The sequence below is a fragment of the Sminthopsis crassicaudata genome, chromosome 1 (assembly GCF_048593235.1).
Source record: "Sminthopsis crassicaudata isolate SCR6 chromosome 1, ASM4859323v1, whole genome shotgun sequence".
Lineage (NCBI taxonomy): Eukaryota > Metazoa > Chordata > Mammalia > Dasyuromorphia > Dasyuridae > Sminthopsis > Sminthopsis crassicaudata.
This window is the reverse complement of record NC_133617.1, coordinates 402428975-402445227: the sequence shown is the minus strand read 5'-3', so window position 1 is coordinate 402445227 and position 16253 is coordinate 402428975. Positions and strand designations below refer to the sequence as shown.

At 35.3% G+C, this 16253-nt stretch overlaps 1 protein-coding gene across 1 annotated transcript in view; it reads right to left on the bottom strand.

The window, feature by feature from the left end:
- ABCA1 (ATP binding cassette subfamily A member 1) overlaps positions 1–16253 on the bottom strand; it is a 145278-nt gene that overhangs the window by 117791 nt on the left and 11234 nt on the right. Inside the window, exon 2 of the mRNA XM_074280052.1 lies at positions 1963–2123. Within this exon, the coding sequence (XP_074136153.1) occupies positions 1963–2028 (66 nt within the window). The 5' untranslated portion in view covers positions 2029–2123. The remainder of the gene's footprint in view (positions 1–1962; positions 2124–16253) is intronic.

The following is a 16253-nucleotide window of genomic DNA, read 5'->3' as shown; positions in this document are numbered from 1 at the left end:
TTCTGGAGGTAATAGGAGCCACTGGATTAATCAATAAGCTGAACGTTAATAAGATCCTTTTAGCCGATCTTGGGATACTAGGCCTTCATGTTACCTGATAAAATCAGTTATAAGAAGTTCCTCCACCAATAAGATTGCCAGCTGCTGATAATTTAAGATAACGTTTTTAGAGACTTGCATTGTGGTCACTATTAAGCATCTCTAACTCAATTAGAACCCAGATATTCCTGACTCTAAAACCAGTATTCTATGCATAAGATATAATAAAAAGATAGGATTGAAATCTCATTTAATTCCCTTCAATCAAATCAATAAGCATTTATTAAGTGCCTACAAGGTCCTAGGACCTATACTAGGACTGAAGATATAAATATGAAAGTAAAACAATCCTTGCACTTAGGAACATAAGGCCTCCTTCATCTGCAAATCTTAAAGTGCACATAAATACTGGATATTGTTATTTTATTGAAGCTTTTCTATTTATAGCTATTACATTGATTAGGATATCATATAACTCATATATAGATGTGTGTCTAAGTAATTACCTGATTATATTAAAAACCTTATATGAAAAAAACCTTATACATAAAAACTATATTAAAAGCATAGCATCACACATTAGATCTAGCAGATCTATAAACCATGAAGCGCAATCCCTTCATTTTGCAGAGTATGAAACTAAAATTCAATAAGGTTAAATAATATTTATCCAGGGTCACATACAGAGTAAGTACCTTAGACAGGATACAGTCTCTGATTTCCTTGACTCTAGGGTCTGGTGCTCTGTCCACTATATCCCCTAGCTGTTTCATCCTCAACATATATTTATTTACATAGCACCTAGAATCTACGGGGCATTGTTCTAAGAACTAAGGTGAGAAAGAGATAAAAGATTTGATCCTTGCTCTCATGAACCTGAGGAGACATGAATTGAATAAAGCTACACCCAGGAGGTAAAATCTGACCTGGATCTCCAAGGAAGAATAAACATTAAATGGGTAGGGGAAAAAAAGAAAGATATAAACAGAATAATAAGTAGATAAGCTGGTATGAAGTAAAGAGTTTGTATAGACTGGTATGAGAAATTCCTCTGAAAAATTAGGATAAGAACCAGATTATAGAAAGCTTTATCATGAGCCCTTAAACGTTTTTCACCAAGTTTGTAAGCACAAAAAGCAGAGCAATTGCTACCTACCAGTCCAAATCCTACCAGTATTATTAACTGAGTCAAGGAAAAAAAGCAGGAAAGTGAAACAACAGACCTAAGTTTTAATCTCCCTTTGCTACTACAAGTAACCATATCATTGACTCTCTTTGGAACTCACTTTCCTCACCCTAAAAATGAGAAGGTGGGTACCCAATGCCTCTTCCAAAGCTCTTGATACTTTAGAAGAAGCAGCAAAAACCACTGTGTGCTAATATCCCAAAGAGTTGTCTTACAGTCTTAGCTAGCACTCAGGAGCAAACAGAATTAAAAAACACAGCTGGCCTAGAAATACCCAATTACTATGGAAATGTGTCAGCAATGGCCAGTCTCAAAACTTATAGAGCACCCATCCCCTGTGGCAAGCTCATCTCAATTTCTGTACCCACATAGGTTGCCCCATCGTGGAGTCCCTCACTCTACTGACCCACAAGAAGAGATACATCAGTGAATACTCAGGAGAACACAAAGGGAACTCACCTCAATTTCCCCAAAAAATAAGTAAAATAAAATAAACTAGTATTTATTCTGTTACTTTCTAGCTACGTAACCTCAGGCATATTACATAATGATTTTGCGCTTGTTTTTTTTTTTTTTTTTTTAATAAATTGAAAATGAGAAAATAAGGGGGTCAAATTAAATTGTCTCAAAAATTCCAACTGGCTCTTAATCTATGATTCTGTATTTCTACAAGCTTATGTCTCTTTTCAGGGGGACATATTGAGGGAGAAACCCCAAAAGAGAAAATAGACACTTACTGTTTGTCTTCTTCGAAAAGTAAAGTTCTTCCAAAGCAGTAGTCCCAGCTGAGACCAAAAGGCCATCTTTCCTTAGCATACACCCACAGCTCCCTTTAGCCAGGCAGATAGTGGAGGGAGCAGAGGCAGCGCTGGGCAGGGACACTGTGGCTGGTCATTAACTGGAAGATAAAAAAAAAAAAAAAAAAAAAAAAGAGTGTTGTAAGTCATTTTAGCAAACCTGCACACTAATGAGGTCTGTTTCCTCAATTTTTTTCCCCCAGACACTTACAACTCCACAATCTTAGTTGAGATACCCATTTATAGCCAGGAACCTTCAATCTTCAATAATCATTATCTGGACAAAAAATATGATCATTCAATGTTGAGATGATACTAATCCTAGTAATATTAATCCAAGTGTTTTTAGATGTAATAATAAATAGTAATAAAATTAGAGAGATAACAAAAAATAATAAAAATCATTAAAAAGGGATTTCTGAAAATATATTAGAGTTTAGGACTACACACAATCAACTCTGGATAAAATAAGCATATGTTATAGTGGATAAAGAGTCATTCATACAGGCAATTCACTTCTTAGTACCCCACTCAACTCTGCATGTGTATAACTCAAGAAGAGCTCTCTAAATTGGTTCTCATAGGAGCTCTCATGAAATCACAAGGAAGGAAAGAAAAAAGGAAAAGGGGAAAAGAAGGGAAAGGGAAAGGAAATGGGAATATGGTAGGTAGGGCCAACAGGAATATGATTTCTAAGATAAAAGAAGTTTCCGGAATTATTATTTGCTACCTCATTCAGAGAGACAATCCACAACATTAAACACAACCCTGAGATGTACAAATGTGAAAAGCTGCTTTTGCTTTTTCCCTCAAATTAAAAAGTTTATTAAGAATTTAATACCCATACAATCCACAAAACTTACTCAGGAGACAGAAAGGACCTGCACTCTGGAATCAGAAGACCTAGCTAGGTTCCCACCTGCCCTCTGAAACTTAGTAGCAATGCAGCCTTTGTTAATTCCCCCAAATCCCTGGACCTCCGTTTCCTCCATCTGTAAAATGAGGAGATTGTAACCTTTGAGTTAAACTCTAAAGATCTCTGACCTGAGCTGTAGAAAGAAGTTGTATCTCGGTGACCCTAGGGTGACCAAGCCTTTCAGCATCTCACTGTCCAGGTAACTCATTAAGACCATGAGCTATAGAACAGTTACAGCTATGCACTGAAAGGAATTTCCACACTAGGAGAGTTCCCAAATCAAAAGTACAATCAAAGGTTTTTAATTAATTAATTTCAACATATAATGCATAACAACTTCTCAATCATTCTCTCTTGACAAAATTATTGCTCCTTCTCATTCCTTTGTCCTCTTATAGGATTATAATGTGTACTTCATTCTTCTGGCTCTGTTTTTTTTTTCCCTTTTGTGCAGCATTTTTGCACAGATCCCTTCCCAGATGTCTTTGTAGCTCTCATATGTATTGCTCTATGTTGCATTTTATTAGGATCTGTTTCTTTTTTTCAAATCACTCACTCAGCTAATTTCAAAAAAGGCAACAGAATCTTAGGAAAATGGAAAAGAAAGAAAAAGCTAATTATAATCAGATTATATTTCATTGTTAGAAAGATTCAAAAAGTTAAGTGGTCTCGAGTCTCACTGTATGAAGCACACTGAGGCCCAAAATATACTCCTTTGAGGCAGAGAAGACAGGTTTTATACAAAAAATACTATAATACAGGCAGATTCTACTAATTGATAAACCATTTTTAGCTACAAATGAAGGACTTTTAAGGAGCCAAAGAAATGCTTGTAGGTGCCTAAAGTAACATTTGGTACAAATACTCTCATTTATGATGGATTTTCAGCTATTTTTTTAAATCTTCCTAACTGGAAGACAGCCAATTTAATGATGTATCCTCTCTGGTTTTTAGATATTGTCTTATATACTGCATTCAACTGTCTCAGATTTCTAATATACATGCTAGGACAAAGAAAGGAAAAACCAAAAAAACAAAAAAACGAAAACTTAAGATAAGGCCCAAGAATTGTGACCCCTTGAGAGAATCCCAAATATGTAAATGTAAATCTCATTCTCCCAGAGAAAATAGATTGCCAGATAGACAAAGAGACAAACATAGAAAATTTATTAAGCTCTTATTATGTGCTTTGGGGAAGGACAGCAAGGGATGGTATGATAAATCTGGTGAGAAAAAAAATCGATCCGTGTCTTTCTAAAATTAAGTACTAATACCCCCCCAACAAAGTCCCATTCTGATGCCTTTCTCTGGCCAAGAGATGATGATCTTGGATTCATAAAAGCTATGTTAATAAAACACAAAATCTTATATCAAGATAGAAAGGCTTTGAGAATGGTCGGGTTTGCCATCTGGGGCCAAACCTAGCAAAGTGCATCCCTGGTGACAGAATATTTAACCACAGCAATCTGAAATGACTACCTTCTGCAACAAAGATACTATTTGATGGAATCAGCAATCCTTGAAGGATTAAAGAAGATTGCTAGTAGTCTAATCACTAACAGTCCCTTTCCTCTCCATATTCCACTTTCTTACACAAACTAATGCTTCCTTTCCTGAGAAGATAAGGTCAGAACATATAGGACTCAAAGCCCTGACCTGGAGCTCAAAGACTTGCCAGGGAAGTTACGAACTCCCCCCCCCCAATCCTTGTCTATTGGATACAGTCTCTCACACCATTCTGCAAGGTAGCAAATCGGTGCAAAGGAAAGCTCTACAAAGAGAAGGGCTGGCAACATAAGGGCTGAAAGCCAATGGGGGATTTCCACATCAGTTTTCCAAGGGAGCAAATGAACAAATAAACAAAAGGAAGGAAAAAAAAAAAAAAAACAAAAAAACTTGTACTGTATGTCACTTTTCCCAACATTCCCAAGGCTGGTAACTCAATTCCACCTTTACGTACCAATTCCAGTTAATTATTGGAAAGTGCTGTTTTTCTTTATTGGGAAAGACTCAACATAGTAAGGTAGTTTTGCACAGGTTTACGGTCATACAAAGGAACCCAAAAAGTCTCTCAGACTTCTGGGAAGAGGCCTATAGGGAAGGAAGTTAATGGTAACCCTGATTCCATTTTTTCCAATCTAATTGCTGACATCCAAATAACCCAGGGAAAGGGGAAAAGATAGTGCTTTGTGCTTTAGCTTCTGTTACCCTCTTTCCATTGTGCAATGGACCACACTAATTTTAAAAATGGAAATTTCAACCTCTCGTGTCATGAACACACCTTCCCTTTGTCAATCTGGTGAAAACTATGGGCCTAAAAAGAAGAATAGAATTAGTCATACAATAAAATACATGGGATTTGCAAAGGAAACCAGGCATATTAAAAAGTTATCAAAAATATTTTTCAAAAATCCATGGATGCTCAGAAATCCATCTGAGAATGAGAACACCAAGTTAAGAATTCACAATTTAAAAAGAAGAAAAATTTTGTGTTTCTAACACAGCTTGAAGCAAACAGCAAAAAACGGGAAATATATCCTTTAGACACTAAACCAAAAGTAGAGGAAAAGTCAAAATAGGTTTTAACAAAAAAGAAAAAAAATGGAGCTAAGTGAAACTGATTTAAAAATCCTGTTGATTCAAATGGTCTCTCTCTCATGGGTGTGTATATAATAATTTATATAGTGCTTTAAAGTGTGCAAAACAATTTCTATGCATTCTGTTGTGTGAGTACAACAACCCTCTGAGTTGTTCAGGAAAACAATTTGTCCACAGCCACTCAGCTACTGAATGTTGGTTCATTTTTTGTTTCAGTTTTTGTCTGCTGGTTTTTTGAAGGCAGGAAGGATGGCCTGTATTGTATTTTAACACAATATTTGGCATACAATAAGCATATAATAAGTACTTGTTGACTATCATAGGTGGAATCTGAACTCAAATCTTCTTTACTATATATAAGTCAAGTACTCTATCCACTATCATGTAGTCTCTTCCCACATATAATTATCTGTGGGAGGAGTGCTGAATTTGGAGTTCAAAGACAGTTCTATTCTTATCTATATGACCCTGGAGAGATTATCTTCTCAGACCTCAGTTTCCTCATCTGTATAATAAAAAATTGGGTCTAAAGAACCTGTAAGGTATCTTCAAGTTTTCAAGTATGATCCTATGATTTCTAACATAAAAATTCACCAGATAATTTCCATTTATTCATTTCCTTCTACAATGCAATGTAATACATTGTAAAGTATTTTATGTAATGTAATACAATGTAAAATATTTGTTCAAAACTCATTTTTTTAAAAAGTCCAATCAAAATGTATTTTTAAATTGTAATGAATATGAATACAATGGAAACTCAGTATAAAAATCATCCATTATTGCATGGATTTAGATATATTCTGGGTCAAATTTATTTTCAGAAATATAAAACATCTTAAAATTTATATAAAAGAATTAACTTTTAAGGAATGTTCATGTCCCCCAAGATTACTCTTACATATAGGTTCTACTTTGGTGCCAAAAATATAAAATGCTTCCCGGGTTTAGATACTAGGTTAGGTTTTGTTTTACGATACTGGAATTTTTTTTTTGAGTCATCACTTTAAAAATTTTCATTGAAACTAGCAATTATTTTTTTAAAAGAAAGAAAGCAGCAATTATTTTCTTTCTGCTTAAAGAAAAAAAGCCATACTAGGGTATTATACTATGATATATCACAATACAATAATAAACTGCATAGGATTATCATAAAATAGATAAAGGCAAAAAGCCATATAGGAGTATCATAATACAAGAGAAACTGGAACACTGAAAATTAGGTTAGAGTAATTTCAGAAAAACAAGGTTAATTGTATATAGAGAAACAGTATCTACTCCCTTCCTTAGCCAATGGTGCCCAATAGTCAGCTCTCACATTACTAAGCTAAGAAAATGTAAGCACGTGAAGAGATAGTGAAGCTGGACCAAAACTCCAGGGATCTGAGATCCCGGGAGGAGTCAGCCTTTTGCAATCCACAGCAGCTGAATGAAATATTTGCCAGAAAATAACTTGAAAGCAGAGCTTTAGTTGTAAAGTCTCAATGAAGCATATGTAAGTTTTTTTGTTACCTCTCTCTATAGCTCACAGACCCCTGTCTGAAAGTTTAGAATAGTCTGCCCAATTCTTTATATATTATTACATACATGCCATTCCTTTTCCCTTCCCTTTCCTTCCTGAGATCTTTAGGAAAATGCTTCCCCAACCCCATTCCTAGTTTGAAATGAAGAAAAGCCAGAATGATCATTCCAACAGTGGTTGGCATTGTCCAAAAGGGGAAATACACATTTCACTCAAGAGTTTTAAGATATAACTGTCAAAGAGATTTTCTCTTAGCAAACCAACAGAAATGTAGACAATATTTATCAATAACTCCTCTACTATTATATAGATATAATAGGTCAGGTCTGTGAGAATATCATCAGAAGCACCAAAGCTCTGAATGCACCAAGGCTGATGCTGAATGCAAAAGGAAGCAGAAGGAAGATCTACAATAGAGAAAATACTGGGAGGGCGGGGTGTTGGGGAGGGAACAAGGATATGAGGAGGATTTAGGCAGGAGATGGGAACCAGAAAGATAAAACTAGTCAATTTTCATTTTATTGTTTTCTTTAGCAAGAAAAGTTCAGCTTCAGGCAAGAAAGTACAGAATAAAAATTATTAAGGGAGTTGAAATGAGGGTTGAATTTATATCATTGTTGTTGTTTCATCATTTTTCAGTCATGTCTTCATAACCTTATTTGGGCTGTAGTAGGGTTTTTTCTGCCTTTTTTTTTTTTTTTTGGTTTGGTTTGGTTTTGGGGTTTGCTAATATTGAGTACTAGAAAGTGAGTTTAGGTTACTTCCACTCTGTCAATGATCTCAGAAAAAATTCATAGGGAAAGGAAAGCATGTGACTATTTTAGAACTAATTGTTAAAAGGCTAGTTGGCAAATGCTTAAGAAAGGCATCAATGATCATTATGAATGAATTAGCTCTGGGGAATGGACAGATACAGATTTCTGTAAGCCATCTGACAAAAACCTTACAGCAGCCTTCTAAACAAAATGAAGTGATATTCAGGATTGGTTGGATGACTGGGTCCAAAAGGTTTTGATGAATGAATCGATAGTAACATGATTGGGAGTATCTATTCTACCTGGCTTTATCTGGGCCTTATTTTGTTTGAGATTTTTATCCATGACTTATATGAAGGCAGATTGTTCAGATGCCACAAAGTCCACTGGATGATAGAATTAAGATTCCAAAGCTCTCAAAACACTAAATGGATGGGTTAAATCCAGAAGACAACAAAAACAAAATGGGTGAGGAGAATGGAAACCTGCCATATCAGGATTAAATAAAGGTCTCTTGCCTGGAGATAACAAGGGTTGGAGACAACATATCTGTCTTCCAATATCTGAAGGGCTATCTGATGGAAAGGGGATTAGGCTGGTTTTATTTTGCTCCAAAGGGCAAAACTACAATCAACCAAGGGAAGTTAGAGGGAGTAGATTTTTAATTCTGTGTAAGAAAAAACTTCCTAAGTATAAAGAGAAAAAGAAAAGAAAAGAAAAGAAAAGAAAATTAAAGAAAATAGAAAGAACTTTCTCTGCAAAATATTGAGACATTCATTACTGAAAAGCTTTAAACATTGCATAGAAGGTCAATTATTGGAAATATTATAAAGAGAAGACTGGATTTTCTGCTCAGCTCCCCCATATTTTACAGTTCTGATTTTCATCACGCTTCTTTACCATGAGCATCCTTCTGTTCTCTTTTCCCTAGAACTAAAAATTTCCATCCCTAGTGCCTAATACAATGCTTGCCATATAGTAAGCACTTAATAAATGCTTGTTGATTATTCACTGATTGATTCTAGAGAAGGTAAATGTGTCTACTCTAGATAGGGCCATATGAGCATTCATGTATAAGAAAGAAGAAAAAGCCTTTTAAATAAATCCCTTAGAGTTTTTATTCTTTACCATAGAAAATGGCTATTCTCTGATTTATACATTATGGATATTCTTTGGAAGTCAATGTTGAATCTGGATCAGCTTGTCAGTGGCTGTGATACGTCGGAATAAGTTATTTTCCCAGCTTTATGACTGATTGCCAAATATGCTCTATTACAAGAAGGCCCGCCCCACCCATAATTTCACTGTAAAATATTGCTTCTTTGAGGTTTTTTTTGCATAGTGGGAGGGTTTCTTGACTCATCCTGCAATTTTTCTCTCTTCCTCTGATTCATCAGCTCAGTTCAGATCAAATCTCAGTTTACCACTGCCCTGCTCTAGAGCAGTTGGTAGTATAATTCTTTATGTCTTCCATTAAAATTCTGTGAGACAGATTATTAAACCTCTCCTAGTATTTCTAACCCTATATTTCCTTTTCTGCTTTGGTCTATTCACGTTGGATCAGCCTCCTTCTGCCCCTTTCCCAAGAATTCCATAAATCCTGTGTCAATGGTATTGGTGACATAGGCCAGCAGTAGAAAAATGAACCTCTGATACCTAGATTTATAATAATTGCTACATTCAGTATATAACATAACCATATTAAATTGTAATCATGCAAAAAACCCTCAAGTTTTAAAATTCTAAATTTAGAAGGAAAAAAACATATGCAAAAACCATATTATTTATTTATAGATAGTGTGTGTATATATACATATTTTACACATATGTATTTTTATACACACATATACATATGACGTGCATATAAAAATACACATTTTATACATATGTATATCTAATCTATGCTATAATAGATATATCTATTAGACATGTATATATATGTACATACACACACAAAGATACATACATATCTTTGATAGTGAAATTTGTGTTTAGCCTCAAGCAAAAAAGATTTCCTTCCATGTAAATGTCTTTCTTTAAATCTTCAAGGTGGGGACAGACACCTTCCAAGGTGATGAGGGTCTAAGGAACATTGCTTGGATCTGCCCCTCACTTTTGCCACATAACTAGTGCCACCTTTTTTTTCTCCAATCCCACCTCTCTCACATAGTATCACAGGACCAAAGATTTAGAATGAGAAGGTATCACAAAGAATGCACAGTAAGTAAGCTATGTTCAAGATCACACAGGTAACTCTACCTCCAAATACTATCCTATTGCCTTTAGACTGCTTTCTCTTACACAATTCTTTGCAGAGAACATCCACCAAGCTCTTGAGTTGTCATTTGGATGAACCTCATTTTTATTTTTTTGGAAATTAGTATTTTACCACTCAAGACTATATAACTATTACCAGAAGAAAGGTGATACTCAAAGACTGGTCCCTTGTTTTGGAGGAAAAGTATGAGTTCATTAAAAATGATCTTCAGGTGAGAATATTGTGGCAACCTAACTGACCATCACCCACTGTGCCTCAAGTGAGACACAAAATAACAGAACACATTCAGCCCACTGACCAAATGTAAAAGTGACTTCCCAAGGGGCAGCTAGGTGGTACAGTGAATAGAGCACCAGCAGAATGGCTAATGAATACCAATGGTCCTAGACAATATTATGCAATTGAATGTACACTCCACAAGACTGACAAATATAAAACATTATACATGAATATGTATATATATACATACATGTAAAAATACGTATCCAAATATGTTTGATATTTATTATGTTCATATTCACATATATGATTATAGTCCATATATTTATATATAAACATACACATATGTATCCAAATATTAAAATACAAAAATGCACATCTAAGTCTATAGTTATATAAACACATACCTATGCATGTATTGCATATATATTTATGAATATGTGCATGTTTTATACAAGTATTACATAATATTATTTGATACCCCTACTAACTCTAAAAAGTAGATGCTAATATTTTGTCCCCTTTTACAGATAAAGAGAGGCTAAGAAAAGGTAAGAGATTTCCTCAATAAAGTATGTGAGGCACTAGGCTACCTTGCAAGGCATCTAACATGAAATATTTCATCTGAGTTTTATAATAACTCAGTAAAGTAGATACTTCGTGTTTTATTATTCTCATTAAATAGAGATCTCTACCCTCAGGAACAGAAAAATTAAGTAATTCCCAGTGGTTACAGAGTTAATAAGCACCAGAAGCAGAATTCAAAGCCAGCTGTCTCTTGAACTCTAAATCTAATGTTCTTCCCACTATATCATGATACCATAAAATGCATTTAATGACAATAATTAATAATAATAGCTAGCATTTATATAGTTCTTTAAAGTTTGCAAAGCATTTGACAAATGTTACCTCATTTGATCCTGGAAAGTTAATGTTATTTTTATTCCTAATTTACAGATGAGGAAACAGAGGCAAACAGAATTAAGTGACTTGCCCAGAGTCACATATCTAGTATATGAGGCAGGATTTGAATTCAGTTGTTCCCAATTTCAGGTCCAGTGCTCTATCCATCAACTTGCAGCATAATCAGGAAAAGTCCTGAAGGCCTTCTTAGAATCAGGAAGAATTCAAATTCTACCTTAGGAACTTACAAAGAGTAATCCAGTGCAGCCACTTCTGGCTTCTAGGATTCTCTTTTTACTATGATGGATCCAACAATAGCACCTACAATTTAGGGCAATTGGGAGGATAAAATGAGGTTATTTGTAAAAATGCTATATAAATACTATCTATTATTCTTAGCATTACTGTTGTTCACATCTCTTACATTTTGACAACTAAAGATGAGAAATTCACTTCCTAAAAATGTTTTCCTTCATCATGTCTAACAAAAATGAGTTATTCTTAGGTTTTCAATTAGTTTTATAGTAGCTTTAGAAACTATAGTCATTCAGAGTTCTGAAAACTGATCAATCGCAAAGAAAGAACTCTATTTTGACAGCTGCAGAACTGTGGAGAAACTAAAAACTTTACTGACAGTCCGTTCACACATGGCACTTCTGGATCTTCACTGAACAAACACAGAATAACCTTCAAAAGAGGCTCTGAACAAACAATACAACTATTTGCTTTTAACTATGGGGGGAGGGAATGGATTGGAGGGAAGAACCTTTCCTCTAAATAAGAAATCAGTGTTTCAACATTATTTTTCAAGGAAAAACATCGAACTTTACCCCAAGCCAAACAAGATGCTTGCATCGGAGGGATGTGGAAAAGGCTGTCAAAGTCACCAGCTTCCCTACAAGCCCCAGACACATAGGGAAACTTTTCATGATTTTTTTTTTCCTTCCATGAAAACTCTTAGATTTCCCCCCCCCCTTTTTGATGTAAGATGAGAGTCCTGATGACATTTTAGACAGACTTCTGATGACTATACATTTCTTTCAAACACAGTCCTTCCAGTCAAATGGAATTATACTAAAATCTTAAAGGACTTTTGCCCTCTATCCAGTCATAAAATACCCTGGATACCCGTCTTCCCAAAAAATGGGATTATCATCAAGGTAAACTTTTCACACTGAATTTTTAAAGTCATTAAAAAAAAGAGAGAGCTCTCCATGTTTCTTTGCCTCAAACCAGCTTCCTAAAGCAAATTTAAGATTAAAGTATTGGAGCTGGACAGTCCTCCAAACCTTTAAAAACAAAACTACCTACCCAGCATTACCTATTACTTCCCAACCTCTTGCTTCCTTTATTCCATAAGCCTCCCTATTAAAAAAAAAACTCTCCTACTCCTTCTTCTTAGGCTTTCAAACTATCTGGATTCAACCCCACTCCTCCTCTTCTGAGCCCAGTGTTTTCTTTGCCAACCAAATTCCTTGCCCTCGTTTCCACAGATCTCCCTTCATTCACTTGCTCACCTGAAATGAAATGTGGTTTTTCCCCCGATTTCTCTAAATCCACTCAAGGAAAAACAATACTTTTCGGAAAAAAGATTGCAGAATCTTTTCTTTTCCCCACTGACAATTTCAGACTGTCCATAACCATTCAGAAACTTCCCTCAAAGTTCAATCATATCATCTTTACAGAGCAAAGTTGTCTATCAACTTTCACCATGCTAAAAACATACTTCTGGATCCACATTTTTTGTTGCCATCACTTTCCTTGTCATTAATTTTGGCTCTTCAAGATTCTCAGCTCTAAATATATGGGTCTCCACTCATCAAGATATCCAACCAACAACCATACTTTGGGTATGGATCTGCTTCAGACCCCAAATTTAAAACTTCCTTTCACTCCTACATCAAACTTGCTAGATCTATCCTTTAACCCTTACCGTGTTATTTTTTCATCCTACCCTTCCAATTGCTGCAGTCCATCAGTTCTTCCTACACATACCCTCTCTACTTTGGCTGCATACAACCCATAAAATCTGGGCATGCTCTTACCAAAGGTTTGCTCATCCTCTTAATCTTTCCACTGACATTCCAATTTTGCCTGATCTTCACAATCTTGTTTCTATTCCTGGAGATACCAAATACTCTTGAAGAAATCATAAGTACTGAATAGTCCAAGAATACATGTTTAACTTTTATACCCTCACGGATGCTTGAATATTCTTTCACTTATCCATTATTAATTCTATGCCAAATTTATCTTTCCAAACCTTTTACACTCAAGAACCTAGTCCAACCAAATCTCCTTCATGCTCAGATTACCAAGAAGGTAGCTGTCACCTAAACTTATGGTGACCCCCCCATCCCTTCAAACCTCCAAACCTCTACTTTTCTTTCTGCCCCTTTCCCTTTTCTCTTCCCTTCTCTATCTCAATACACCACCACTAAAGCTTTGTCTCTATCTCAAACAACCTCTGAATCTGTCCCTGTTCATTCCTTTTTCATTTCTGCATCAAAAACTGGGATAAGCCTACACTTCTAAAATTAACTCTAATACTTGGACTTGTCTATTTTATCTTTCCTATTCTCTCTTACTCACTTCTATATTTCTCACTCTCACTTCTGTTAAATCTCCAATTTTTTATCCATTAACCTCTTTTCCTTATGCTACAAATATGCTGAGACTTTCCCATGAGCCTCTAACAATAAAAATGAAGAGTTCTCCCTACAACCCTACCCCCATCACATACATACCAACTACCCTCAAGCTACTATATCCTTTCTTTCCTTCCTTTCACCACAAAATTCTTCCTGAAATCAATGGGGGGAATCTATAATTTGTCAGAGACAAGGTGACAGAACCTCTATTTAACACACAAATTAAGGAAAACGATGTCATTAAGTGCTCACCCTCAGATGTTACACAGCTCTCCATAGAGAGGAGCCTTAAACTTCAGTCCTGCTAGCTCAGAATTAGAACTCAATTAAATTAAGCCAACATCTGCATACAATTGTTTCTATATTCACCAACTTCTATTCTTTCTTGTCTGTCAGACACATTCGTCACTTTCCAGCTTCCTTCCCTGGTCTCAACCAATGAGCAAATGAACAGAAGACACAGCCTCTTTCAGAAATAGCTGTTAGCCCACAGTATATGCTGACATTTACCGATATGCAATCAATCAAGTGATGAATTTCACCATCATCAGAAATAGGTGCCTGCCGGTAAACATGGTTACAAAAAAGATTATAGGGCATGCTGTCCTTCTCTCTCTGGTTTGTGATAACCAGAATGAATCACTTTATTGGCTACCTGACTGAATAGTCCTGAAGACTTTAGCAAATATTAGTATAAAGAGTGTAGAACTAAAAACCACCTTAGAGGTTAGGTTACCTAGTAATAATGCCCTTTCACCTTACATAAAAAAGAAACACAAATGCTAAAAATGTTTCCTCATAGCCACCCTCTGATATGGTTAAGATGCAAGCATTTTTATAAGAAACTCATGCTCTACTATGTTGCAACTTGCCCAAAGCTAATAAATATGGAAGCATAACCTGACCCAAGGCCTTCAGATTTCAAATCCCATGTTCATTTCATTAAAACACACTTGCATATATATGCTCCTTAACTTGAAACTTTAAAAACCTTTAAAAACAAATTGTTGACACCATAGGCTGTTTTAAAAAAAATACATTTTTGTAGCATTTTGTTGTATTTGTTAGCGTTTTCAGGATTCCAAATTTACCTTATAGAAAAGGACCACACATGCACTAGGATTTTTGCAAATAAAATGTTTTGTTAAAGTAAAAAACACTTTAGTAAAATAGAAAATGATAAGTAACAAACTGTGTAAAGCAGAATATCTTGAGACACTGCCTGACATTTACTTGCTTTGTGAACTCATTCAAATGACTTAGTTTCTGTTTCCTAATCTATAAACTGGTGCACTTCTGACTCTAAATCAATGATCCATGATCTGGATTCAACTCTAACCTGAGAGTCTAATTTCCTTTGTGGTCCTGGGCAAAACACTTCCCCAGTCTCAGTTTCCTTATATGTAAAGTGAAGCGGTTGGGCTTACTGTTCTAGCTATCAACTGAATGATCTATTTTTCAAATGTGAATTTATGATTGTTTTAAGAGTTGGGGGAGGAGGGAATTACAAGTTACAATACCCAAACAGAATCCTGCTAAGTGATTACACAAGAGTAAATACCAATATTTCTCCTTTCTATTTATTCTCCACTTTACGGACATATAACATTTTATCACTTACACAGCTCTTTCCTGAGCCATTATCTTCAATTATCTTCACAACCATCTAGTGAGGGCACTGGGAACATCTGAGGGCAATTATCACCATTTAACAGATGTAACTTTAACCAAGCACAATCTCTCTTATAGGATCTAGCTAAGATCCCTAAGAAACACTACTCCTGGTCTAGAGTGACTCAAAAATCCTTCTCTAATAAGGTCAGTTTAGTAGAAATGTAGAAATAGTCTTTATCAGCATAACTTTTATATGAGTAATAACCAGAGAATATAAAATATGAGTGGGATTAAAAACGAAACTGTCAATTCTCCGGAATTTATCAAATGCAAAACAGGACAAACAAGTGAATAAACATAGCTGACTTAGGGTTTAACCTTCACTCAAAGATCCTACTTGAGGAGAATTAGCACTTTCAATGTTCAAAGCACTTAACTTCATGGACCAAATAAATTTAGTCCGCAACATGCTGTCACCAGGATTACCATCCCTCTGCATAAGGAAAAGAGTCCAAAAGACCAGTTAAGATTTTCTGACCTCAAGCAGAGCTACTGCAGGTTTCAGATTGCTAGGGAAAATACTATATATGGACACATACATATGTGTATATAGACAGATATAAATATGTATCTATGTATACATCTGATCAGTAACTTCATGTCATTTTTTACTGGGGAGAAAATGATATATATCTATGTACATAATACACATCTGATCAGTAACTTCATATGCCATTTTTATTGGGGAGAATATATATATAGGCTTATAATATAC